The sequence below is a fragment of the Pongo abelii genome, chromosome 8 (genome assembly GCF_028885655.2).
Source record: "Pongo abelii isolate AG06213 chromosome 8, NHGRI_mPonAbe1-v2.0_pri, whole genome shotgun sequence".
In the NCBI taxonomy this organism is placed as follows: domain Eukaryota; kingdom Metazoa; phylum Chordata; class Mammalia; order Primates; family Hominidae; genus Pongo; species Pongo abelii.
The window spans coordinates 96,546,012-96,559,128 of record NC_071993.2 but is presented as its reverse complement, the minus strand read 5'-3'; the positions used below and the strand labels follow the sequence as shown (position 1 = coordinate 96,559,128).

Here is a 13,117-nt window from a genome sequence, read left to right as displayed (position 1 = left end):
TTTAATCAGTCATTGACTCCAGCAATTTACATTTTATTTCAGGAAAGAACCCCAAAATACACACCAAAATACACAACTGATAAAATGGAAAATAAAGCAAAGTAAAGAAGTCTGAGATAGATATCTCATCATAGCTATCTAAAGATATTATCTAAGGATAGCTATGAGCAATCATAGTGAAATAAATGAGTATTAAATGAACAAGCAATCAAGTGCTGCATATTCAGCACTTGCTTACCAACCCCAAGAAAATTAAAAATATAAGCTTACCCAAAAACTTGCATATAAAAATGTTCATAAAAGCCAAAAGTGGAAACAACCCAAATGTCTATCAACTGATACATAAAATACGGAATATTATTCAGCCATAGCAAGGAATAAAGTACTGATACATACACAATATGGATGAAACTTGGAAACATTATTCTAAGAAGAGTCAAACACAAAAGGCCGTATATTGTATGAACTGACTTAACATGAAATGTCCATAATAGGCAAATTCATACAGACAGAAAGTAGATTAGTGGCTGATAGGAGCTGGAGGGAAGGGGTGAATGGGGTATGATTGCTGATGGGTACAGGGTTTCTTTTTGAAGTGACAAAAATGTTCACTTTTTTGTCACTTTACGTTACTATAAACATACAGTAATTAGATAGTGGTGACGGTTGTACAATTTTGTGAATAGAAAGTACTAAAGCCCACTAAACTGTACACTTTTAAAAGGTAAATTTTATGTTACATGTATTAGATCTCCATTGTTTAATAATTCATTATTAAAGATAGGTAAGTGAAAGGCATTCCGTAAATAAATAGAAATTTAGAAGGCAGGGAAAGCCTTAAGAGTTAAAGATATAGTTTTGTTTGTTGTCTGTTTGTAGGGAAATGTCTCATACACAACTAAAATCACAGGAGCATTTTCTCTCTAAAGGAAAAAATAATTTAAAAAAAAGATGACGACATCTTAATCAGGCAAGTTGCCAGAGTGGCTGAGACTCATTCTGAGAGAAAAGTGGTAACTAGTACAGAATAGATCATAAAAGCTGAGACAAGAGAGTTTCAAAAGGTGGGAGGAGCTATAGATTACCTTTATATTTAGAAAAACTACACATACAATAAATACTACTTTATAAATATAACTGAGGAAAAGAAGAGTGTACAATAACACCAAAATAATAAAAAATAAAAAGCAGGGATTGCAAAATGCTGACAGATTTTAACATATGTAGGTTACAAGTGACTTAGAAGCACAGAAAAGGTGGAAGTCAGATTAAAATAGTCACGGTGGGCCTATGTCATACTTCTCCATATTTGGCAAAGAAAACAAAAATTAAAATATGATAAAAACTATAGGGCAACCTGGTCCAAGGGTAGACTTTTCCAGAATATCTAAGATGTGTCCACATTCACCAAGAGGGATAAAGGAGCCAAAGTAAAGGGGAATCCTAAAAGATAGCTATGAACTATTTCCTATGAAATAGTAGACGTTAGGGTGACAAGGCCTAAGAAAGGCAGAAGAAAACAGTACTGTGTGCAGAGATATATTTTCACATCCAAGTTATCCATCCAAGTTAATCCCACCAATGTACAAGTCAGCTAAATAAGTAATAATCTGGTTGTCTTACCCTTTCTTTTGTTGCCCAAGTACAAATAACATGGATTAGTAAAGAGAGTCTGAGACTTAAGAGTGAAGCACACCTGGGTTCAAATCCTAGTTCTGGCACTCACAGAACAAAGAAGTTAAGGGGTAATGAGGAGGAGAGGAGTCTGTATCATTTTAAAAACAGAAATATGTGTCATCTATAAAAGAAGTTTTGTGGCCAGGCATGGTGGCTCAAGCCTGTAATCCCACCACTTTGGGAGGCCAAGGCGGGTGGATCACCTGAGGTCAGGAGTTCGAGACTAGCCTGGCCAACATGGCAAAACCCCATCTCTACTAAAAATACAAAAATTAGCCAGGCATGGTGGCTGGTGCTTATAATCCCAGCTACTCAGGAGGCTGAGGCAGGAGAATCACTTGAACCAGGAAGGCGGAGGTTGCAGTGAGCTGAGATTGTGCCACTGTACTCCAGCCTGGACGACAAGAGCAAATCTCCGTCTCAAAAAAAAAAAAAAAAAGTAATTTTGTAATATTTCAAACAACAAATCAATACAATCTGAATAAGAAAAGCATAATTCATAATTCAGCACCTAGGATTTGAATCTAAATTATTAAGCAGCTTTTTAAAATATTTTTAAAATACACATTTTAATTTAATTTTAAAGATATTTTATTTGAAGTTTATTCTTTACACAATTTCGTCCAGAAATCTATGCCATTCATTGTGACCTACATAAAACTTTGGCTTTATTTTTCACAAAATACTGGCCATTACAAGAAATCAATGTTGCTTTGACTGAGTATTTATTTTATTTTTCTAAGAATAAGCTTTAAGTTAATAAATTATTCATTAGAATCACTACTTTTCACTTTTGATAAAGCTGCATCTTATGTTGCCCTCACTTCCCTTCAGAATTTTCAAAGGAAATGTTAACCAATTGTTATTGCAACTACTTGTTTTGTAATTTTAGTACTGGAAGTGATATGGGAGGCAGGCAGGGAAGTGCTGGTACAGAAAGGCAGGGTCCCTGGTGAAGGCTCCACCCTCGGGCCTGTGCCCACAGACCTAAGTGAGGACAGGCACTCCTGTTTTCACACCCAAATGTTGCATTTTTCAAGACCACCCTGGCCTGCCACGCCCCCATCTTGTGCCTATAAAAACCCTGAGACCCTGGCAGGCACACACACAAGCAGCTGAACACCTAGAGGAACACACTGGAAGAACACACCAGCAGATACCAGCAGATGCTGGCAGGCCATCTACTGTGAGATGACACGGAATTCAGTTGGGGGCAGTCGGAGAGTCCGGCCGCCCAGGGGAAGACCACCTTCCCGCTCCATCCCCTTCTGGCTCCCCATACATCTGCAGAGAGCTACCTCCACTCAATAAAACCTTCTCCATGCCCACGTGTGATCCGATTTTTCCAGTACACCAGAGCAAGAATCCCGGGATACAGAAAGCCCTCTGTCCTTGCAATAAGGCAGAGGGTCTAATTGAGCTGATTAACACAAGCCGCCTGTGGATGGCTAGGCTGAAAAAACACCCTGTAGAACACGCCCACTGGGGCCTTCAGGAGCTCTAAACACTCAACCCTAGATGCTGCCATGGGGTCAGAGCCCACACTCAAGACCTGCCCGTCTGCATGCTCCCCCTAGGGGTTTGAGCTGCAGGGCACCAATGAAGCAAGCCATACCCCCATCGCATGCCCTGCGAGGGGAATAAGAGAACTTTTCCGGTTCCAGAAGTACAAACTTGTTCCTGACCTTTGCATGCTCTCTCATATTGTTGTATAGCTTCTTCCACTTTCTGATTATTTAACTGCTCCTACAAATTGAAAGAATATGAATTAAATGCAAATTAACTTAAAAACACAACATTTAACAGTGGATCTTGAAAACAGGGCTCAATATTAAGTTTGAAATCAGTCTCCTATATAGCTGGTATACCAGCTGGTACCAGTCTCAAGCTTCCAACTGTCTTTCATCTTGGAGAAAAGGGTAGGGTGAGAGCAGGGGAAAGAAGAGGTAGAGATTGCAGTGAGCCAAGATTGCAGTGAGCCAAGATCGCGCCACTACACTCCAGCCTGGCGACAGAGCGAGACTCCGTCTCAAAAAATTAAAATTAAAATTTAAAAAATATAAAAAAACACTTTATACTTATTTATTTATTTATTTATTTATTTTTTGAGATGAAGTCTCCCTCTGCCACCCAGGATGGAGCGCAGTGGCGCAATCTTGGCTCACTGCAACCTCCACCTCCTGGGTTCAAGCGATTCTCCTGCCTCAGCCTCCTGAGTAACTAGGATTATAGGCATGTGCCACCACGCCTGGCTAATTTTTGTATTTTTAGTAGAGATGGGGTTTCACCGTGTTGGTCAGGCTGGTCTCGATCTCCTGACCTGGTGATCCATCTGCCTCGGCCTCCCAAAGTGCTGGGATTACAGGCGTGAGCCACTGCGCCCGGCCTATACTTTTAATCTACGTTATGACCCGGTTATTTTACTTATTCAACATTTTAGATAAATGTTTTCTTACAAACCACAAAAAGCAGAAACAAGGGAAAATGAAGTTCTACTGTGTAACATAGAAGGAACAAGAAAAACCATTAAAAGCTTCCTCATTGGTAAATGAAGGAAAAAAGAGCTCTCCACCCCTTTTACCTAGAAAGTAGCTGCAAGATTGGAAAAAAATAAGCCTTAAGAGGCAAGATTAAATTATGGGTACCAGATATCCTACACTTCTAATTTTAACTTATCATGTAATCCAAACTTCACCCCCAATCTCATCTAACGTCACCACTATCTCATCACTTTGTAAGTCTTAAGAGTGAATCATTACGGAACATGGAGATCTCAAATCCTATTGTTACAGAATGCTTTATTATGATTACATTAAGAATTAAAATCATGTATTTATACCTGAATATTCATTAGTTTGCTTCATTTAAAAGCAAACATGAAAATAATATAACAAATGTTTTTTTTTATTGTTGCCTCATCCACTTGGTTGATATCAAGCAAAAAATAACCATATACAATAAAGGGATTTTGCCTTTTAAGTATCATTTTTAAAAGGAATTTGCTGTAAGACCTAGACTGTTTTTGTTTTTTTGCATTTTATTTCAAAATAATTTTAGCTTTGCAAGAGTTCCAAAGAATTTAGCTTCCCCTAATGTTATCATATTACACTACCATGGTACATTTATCAAAAATCAAGAAATTAACATTGGTATACTACTATTAATTACACTCCAGACTTCACCATCATTCACCAGTCTTTACTTGTCTTTAATGACTCTGACACTTTATACTTCATACTGGTCAAGCACTAAGTATAATATCCTCCATTTGGGTTTGTCTGATGTTTTCTCATGAAGAGACTGAGGTTATAAATTTAGGGAAAGAATACCAAAGAGGGGATGTGCCCTTCTGGTCACATCAAACCAGGAAGCACACAGCATCAATATGACTAATGGTAATGTTATTCTTAAACACTTGGTTAAAGTGGTATCTGCTAGGTTTCTTCACTATAAAGTTATTATTTTTTCTTTTCCATACTCTATTTGGTAGAAGAGAGTCACTACTGGCCTACTTAATTTTATCTTTTTTTTTCTTTTTTGCCTATTTAATTTTAAATAATTTATTTCTAGATTCTAGAAAAAGTCAAAACAGGATATTATTAAAAACAAACTTGTACATTTTTGTACACTAAAATATACCAAGAGAATGCATTTAAATCATCTTTAAAAACAAAACTGTTTACCTTGAGTTGCTGAATGGTTCGCTGTTTCATATCTAATTCCTGAGAACACTGGTTTTTCTTTCTCTCCAGTTCATTAATTTTAATCCTCAGTAATTTATCCTCATCACGCATTACAGATACCTACAAAATCATGTTTATAAAACAAATGGAATATTTTAAAAATACTAATTGCTTTTTGTTATTTACGATTCATGGCAACTGTGTTCAAAGATTCACATCCTTTACAGCCTAAAAGAAAAATGACAGATTTTAATATACTACAAATCAAACACACTATAGCTTCAAATTATTAGAAAATGTTTTAATACTCTAATGAAGAATGCATATGAAAAACTCAATTTCTTGTTCCATTATTTTAAGAATCTCAAACTTTTTAAGTTCTCTCAAAAAAGAATCATCATAACATCTATACATAATAGGGAAATAATTACCAAGGAAAAATCAATAAAGATATTCTGAGAGAAAAATACTGATTCAAATTTCCAAAGTTTATTGAGTAATATAATCCAGGAATACAAGAAAAACTTTAAAAGCTAATAATGACATGCAGGGAAGAAAATGGCACAATCACAAAATCAAAAGGTACCCACGCAAGGGAAGGTCAATTGATTTCTGCTCTTGCCGGTAATCTAATTCCATAAACATAGGGAAATCGAGGTACTATGGACTAATATATATATTAATTCCTCACCCAAAAAAGCTAATATAGGTACATCCTTATACTAGTTTCCATCATACCAACCCTCTCTGAAACCTTTCAGTACATCTTGCCAGGATTTCCAGAGGGAAGTTATCTAACTGGCAGCAGAGCCTTCTCTTCTATTCCCTTGTGGAGCTTTACTGCCAAAACTCCATTTTCACACTCACTAGAGAGCTCAAAAACGGAAGGAAATTAAATGAAAAGATGCCCCATAAAAAGCATAGAGAAGGCCGGGCACAGTGGCTCACGCCTGTAATACCAGCACTCTGGAAGGCGGAGGCAAGTGGATCACGAGGTCAGGAGATCGAGACCATCCTGGCTAACACAGTAAAACCCCGTCTCTATTAAAAATACAAAAAACATTAGCCGGGCATGGTGGCACGTGCCTGTAGTCCCAGCTACTCAGGAGACTGAGGCAGAAGAATCGCTTGAACCTGGGAGGTGGAGGTTGCAGTGAGCCGAGATCATGCCACTGCACTCCAGCCTGGGCAACAGAGTGAGACTTCGCCCAAAAAAAAAAAAAAAGGCTTGAAGATGCCCTTATAGCAGCTCAGAGTGGTATGGTTTCAGAGGATTCTTACATTGTTTTAAGCTTTATGTTCCAATAATACATACATGATAATCACATATTCATAGTATTTGCTTATTTTGTTTAAAAATATGAGGCTTCAAGTAATAACCACCATCTTCATCAACTATATAACTAACAATAATAGAGGCTATGTGCTGCACAAAGATGCATGTAAGGACTGCCTCAGTTTCCATTCTGGCTCTAGCACTTACTACTGAGTGAACTTAGACAAGTCTTATTAAGACTAAGACAAGTGAACTTAGACAAGGACAAGTTCCCCCTTATCCACAGGGGATATGTTTCAAGATCCCCAGTGGATATCTGAAACATTGGATAGTATTTCAAGATCCCCAGTGGACAGTATTGAACCCAGATGCCATCAATCGAAACACACTTCTGTTTGCATCCTCCACCCACAAATTTAATGCCTTTTCCATCTTAGCTAAGCAATTATCATGAATTGTGGCCATAACTTTTGCAGTGAGGTGCACCAGCAAAACTAACATAAATTTCTTTTTCCTTCTTCGCAATTTCACAGATGGAAGATTTGTTCTTACCATAGATCTTAGCAACCTCACATTACAATTTTTTTTCTTTATTTATTAAGTTAAGAACTCTTACCTTTTCATTTAAAGGAAGCCCTTTACAACAACATTTTGGCTTATCTGAACTGCCAGCATCACTACTTTTGCATGTTGGGACCATTATTAAGTAAAATAAAAGTTACTTGAACACAAACACTGTCCCTGATACCATGACAGGTGATCCGATAATTGAGATGACTAAGTGATCAATAGGTAGCACTAACAATGTGGATATGCTAGGCAAAGGGATAATTCCAACTCCAGGCAGGGCAGGATGGCACAAGCTTTTGACCCACTACTCAGAATGGCCTGCAATTGAACTGTTTATTCCTGGAATTTCTATTTAGTATTTTCAGCTCATGGTTGGCCACAGGTAACTGAAACCACAGAAAGCAAAACTACCAGTAAAGGGAGACTACTGTATCTCTCAATGTCTGTTTTCTTATCAACAAAATGGAAGTTAAAAACAGTGTCTATACCCGATATTGTGTGAGGATTAAGATAATATGTCAACTCAGCATAGTAGCTGGCCTAAACTAAATTGCTACAATTATTATCATTTGCTTTAAAACTACACATTTGAGAAATAGAAAATACTCTTAATACCCATCATTAGAGTAATGTTAAATAGTCATCTATATGAGGAGGGAGCCCCAACCACCTGGCCACAGACAAGTATTGATCCATAGCTTGTTAGGAACGGGGCCACACAGCAGGAGGTGAGCGGCAGGCAAGGGAGTGAAGCTTCATCTGTATTTACAGCCACTCCCCATCGCTCACATTACCGCCTGAGCTCCTACTGTCAGATCAACAGAGGCATTAGATTCTCATAGGAGTGCAAACTCTATTGTGAACTCTGCATGTGATGAACCTAGGTTGCGCATTCCTTATGAGAATCTAATGCCTGCTGATCTGCCACTATCTCCCATCACCCCCAGAAGGGACCATCTAGTTATAGGAAAACAAGCTCAGGGCTCCCACTGATTCTACATTATGGTGAATTGTATAATTGTTTCATTATATATTACAATGTAATAATAATATAAAGTGCACAATAACTGTAATGTGTTTGAATCATCCTCAAAGCAGCCAGCCCCCACCCTGGTCCATGGAAAAATTGTCTTCCACAAAACCGATTATTGGTACCAAAAAGGCTGGGGACTGCTATTTATACAATAAAACATTACTTGAAAAGAGATACCTCTATAAGTAGCACTAAAAAAGACTTTAACAATACAATAAATTTAAAAGTAGCTAGGGCATGGTGGCACACCTGTAGTCCCAGCTACTAGGGAGGCTGAGATGGGAGGATCACTTGAGCCCAGGAGTTCAAAGTTACAGTGAGCTATGATCACGCCACTGCACTCCAGATTGGGCGACAGAGTAAGACCCTGTCCCAAAACAAAATAAATAAACTTAAGAAAAAAGAGCCCCCTTTTAATCATACCTGAATTTATGCTAATGAAATAGCTTTGAGTGGAGGCTCCTTTGAAATAGCTTAAGGGTAGGGATACTCACCAAAAGACCAAAAATGATTAGCGTCAGAAATTTCAGTCCCACCCACCAAACTCTGTGGAAGAGAGGAGGGTTGGAGATTGAGTCATGAGAACTATTGTACAGTGAGGTTCAGAGTGTCCCACTTGGTGAGCACACTGAGGTCTTAGGAGGGTGGTACACCCAGAGAGGGCACAGAAGCTCTGCTCCACCCTCTGTCCCCCTTAATTTGTCCTGTGTATCCCTTCTATTTGTCTGTTCTTGAGTTGTATCCTTTATAATAAACCAGTAATTTTTTTTTAAATAAATAAATACAAAATAAAAACTACATACTCTTTTAAAAAAAAAAAAAAGACAGCACAATTAAAATGAATAAATGACTTCAACAGAGCAGAAACTGGGATAGACAAATAGAAATAAAAATATGAATAGAAGCTGTACTTCATTAGCAATCAAAAGAATGCAAATTAAAACTACCATGAGATAACCCTTCATATCCTCTAACTCAGTAATTCCCCACTTGGTATATAAATTTTTGCATATGTGTACCAAGAGCATATAGAAGATATTTGCACTATGGCTATGGGCAAAAAATAATAAACAATCTAAATGGTCATCAACAAGAGACTAAATAAATTGCGCTAAGTCAGGTGAAAATGATTAATTACGACTGTACAAAATCAATCTCAGAAATATGATGTGAAAAATAAAACTCTGAGAAGAAAATACTGTTTAGAGATTCAAAAAATATGGTTAAATTATATTTTTTAAAGTTTAGGCTGGGCGCGGTGGCTCACGCCTGTAATCCCAGCACTTTGGGAGGCCGAGGTGGGCGGATCACAAGGTCAGAAGATCAAGACCATCCTGGCTAACCGTCTAACACGGTGAAACCCCGTCTCTACTGAAAATACAAAAAATTAGCCGGGCGTGGTGGTGGGCGCCTGTAGTCCCAGCTACTCGGGAGGCTGAGGCAGGAGAATGGCGTGAACCCGGGAGGTGGAGCTTGCAGTGAGCCAAGATCGCGCCACTACACTCCAGCCTGGGCAACAGAGCGAGACTCCGTCTCAGAAAAAAAAAAAAAATCACTAAAGTTTGGATAAACACAACATTCAGTAGTCACTTTTATAGTGGTAGAAACAGCATTTGTTGTATTAATATTTGTCAGACCTTACACATTTAAGTATTCTTTGGTAACTACCTCAAAGTTTAAAAAAAAAAAAAAAAAAAGTGCTCCAATCTTTAGAGAAGGTCTAAGTACAACAGAAAATGAAGTGGTCATACAAGAAAAAGGAAAGGAGGGAGAAGTGCAGAAAAAGAAAGAAATTGGTAACATTTGATGCTGTGAAGGTAAACTTGACAGCTCGAAGGAGTGGGAAGTATTTCCTTCTCATTGTATACATCTATTATATTTCAAATTTAGAATAATGTGATTGCATTCCCTATTTAAAAATTACGTTATAATAAAAACTAAAAAATCATACTGCACATTCTCCTAAGTACTATCTGTAAACAAGTTGCTTTCTACTTTTTTGTAAGGACTTACATTTAGCAATTCTTAAAGAAGAAAAAGACTAATCTTTCGTAAGGCACATATTTCTCTTAATGTTGGACATTCTTCAGCTTGTTTAAATCAGCTAAATTTTCTCTCGTGAAGTAACTGTTCTTGTAATTTTAAGAAAAATTATAAAGTGGATAAATGTTCTATTCAATCCTAAGATTAATGTCTAAGTTTGATATATAAGGAAAACAATCTTATCATAAACTGGCCATATAACTTTTCAAATAACCTACCTCTTTCTGTACTTGCTCAATCTGCTTTTTGGCATCAGTCAGTTTCTCTTTCAGGTCAGCATAATCTTCTTCCTTCCTCTGAAGATCTGCTTTCAGATTCTGGGTATGAGCAGAGTTTGCAGAGAGTTCCTCTTTCAATCTAAAAAACATATACCACTTTTCTATGGTAATGCATCATTAACTGCTTACGACCATACATGTGAAATGGTAACAATCTTTACAAAATTATATCTTTTCACAAATTTGGAATATCCAACAAACTATGAATGAGTTCTTCAGAAAAGATTTCATATGATTTTTATAAGCTGATCTTTTCATATAACCTATGGTCCAAAGGTTTATATGGACAAAGTTCAAGTTCTTCACTCATCATACATGCTACGCTTTACCAGATTAAGTATGACTATCTAACTTTTTTAAAGCTGCATAGCAAAATGAATGCTTTGTGTATTTTAAAATATTTTGAATAACATTTAGCTTACTTTTCTGTTTCTTGTCTGTTGGTTTCTTTTTCTTCTTCTTTTAATTGAAGTAAATGCTTCATATCTTGCAAATTATTTGTTAATTGTGTGATTTCTTCTTTCAGCTTGAGTTCCTTTACACTTAAATCTTTGGTGTTTCTGATAGAATCCTGAAGATGTGCTTGAAATTCCTTCAAATTTCTTTCTAGCTTTAAGATGATAGATTCCTTTTCCAAAATGTCTTGTTCTAACTTGGCTGAATGACTACGTTCAACTTGCTGAGTCTCTAAAATTGTTTCAAGTTCCTTTATTTTTGCCTTATAGCAAGTAACACCTTGTGTAAGTTCTGAAAGCGCTCTCTTTCCTTCAACTACATGCTGTATTTGAACAACAAGAGTAGCATTTTTTTCTTGCAATTCTTCTTTCAGCTGCTGTATAAGAGTTTCTCTTTCTTTTAGTAGGTCATCTTGGTTTTTATGCTCCTTCTCCTTTACTTTTAGTCTACTGTTTTCATCCTTATAGCCTTTTACTTCTGCCTGCAATTTTTCAATTTGTTGTTCCAGTTCCTCAATCTGATGACTTTTTTTGGAAGAGGCCTTCACAATCTCTTTACATTCTTCCCAAATAGCTTCAATACTAGAGTGGAAAGAATTTTCCCTATTGGGTTCTTGAATTCGATATTCTTTAACTTGCTTACTTACCAAATAATCATTACCTAAAAGGTGTAACTGTGTATTTGGCAAATTATCCTCCTCAGAACCATTTGACAGATCCCTGAGATTGAGCAAATCTATGTTTGAAATCTGAGAAACTGAATCAAGAGTACGTAGTTCGTCTATTTTTGTGTGCATTAATTTTATTTGTGAAACATTATTTGTAATGCTTCTTGTAGCAGTTTCTATCTCATTTGACAATTGCATGATCTTTTCCTCCTGTTCTTGATTTTTACTTTTCTGCACATGTAATTCAGCAATTGCAATGTCATAATTTGACTGAATTTGTTGGACCTCTTTACTTAAAGTTAAATTCTTTTTTTCAGAAAGAGAAAGTTCCTGCTGAAAACGAACAATCTGTTTATTTAATTCTGCTTTTTCTTCCTTTTCATTTTTAAGTTCATTCTCAATAGTGAGTAAAAGTGCTCTCAGTCCTTCATTATTTTCTTGTAAAACTCTAATGTCTTCATTTTCTGCAATGTTCGGTCGCACTTCTTCACTTTTCTTTTGGTCTTCAGTGATAGCTGAACTAACATGGATAGACCCTTTAAAAATAAGAAAATTGTTATTTATCTGGCAAACCTTAATAAAACCAAAAAGTCACCATATAAGCCAATATTCAAACATACAAAACATGTAAAAGCAAACTTCTAATTAAAAAAAAAATGAAATAAGCTGTTGAGAAAAAAAAAACAGGTTACAAAACGTGTGGTATGAGCCCATTTATGTAAAAATTATTATTTCACAAGGTAATACAAAGTTAGCAAAGGAAGTACACCAAAATGATGGCAGCCACCTACCTCTGAGTAGCATTGCCAGCTATTTCTAACTTTCAGTATTATTTAAATTTTGTACCACAAATCTTTATCATCATTTCAATATGGGACAGAGAGGAGGAGATGACGAGAAACCCTAGACAGACATTCCATATCCTAACGAACAGTTTTAAACTACAATTATATTGTGGCTTTTACTATATTAGCGATAGGCAAATGGAGTATCTTACATTTTCATAGCTAAAATTAGAAGGGAAATGTTAAAACTTTGGGAATTCATATAATATAGCCTTACTAGCTGTAACCATCAATAAACTGCTTCATACTATGACTGTTTCCTCAAATGTGATACAGGAATAATACCACCTATCTCAAAGTTGTAAAGATCAAGATGACAAATGAGTTTACAACACTGTGCATTGGATAGATTTAACTATTAATAGAACCTGAAAATCTGTACAGAAGGATTCAACTAATTGAAAATGCACAAAAGTTTGCCTTTTTCAGGCTTAATATGTATATTGCTAGAATAAGGATACCCTTACCTGCCCAACTTACTCTACAGAATAATGCTAAGAGATTAAAATGAGTTAACACATAATGTAAGTTAAATGACTATGTAAAGGTTGTATACATGTAAGAACTGTAACCATTATAATCAGTACAG

General features: G+C 36.4%; 1 protein-coding gene across 4 annotated transcripts in view; it reads right to left on the bottom strand.

The window, feature by feature from the left end:
* The window catches only part of KIF20B (kinesin family member 20B), a 72,776-nt gene that overhangs the window by 24,781 nt on the left and 34,878 nt on the right, over positions 1 to 13,117 (bottom strand). For all 4 annotated transcript variants that reach the window (XM_024254023.3, XM_054522617.2, XM_024254024.3 and 1 more), the window contains exons 20-23: positions 10,983 to 12,219; positions 10,501 to 10,639; positions 5,361 to 5,480; positions 3,363 to 3,423 (exon numbers count right to left, since the gene is read on the bottom strand). In XM_024254023.3, coding sequence (XP_024109791.3) covers positions 3,363 to 3,423; positions 5,361 to 5,480; positions 10,501 to 10,639; positions 10,983 to 12,219 — 1,557 coding nt within the window. The remainder of the gene's footprint in view (positions 1 to 3,362; positions 3,424 to 5,360; positions 5,481 to 10,500; positions 10,640 to 10,982; positions 12,220 to 13,117) is intronic.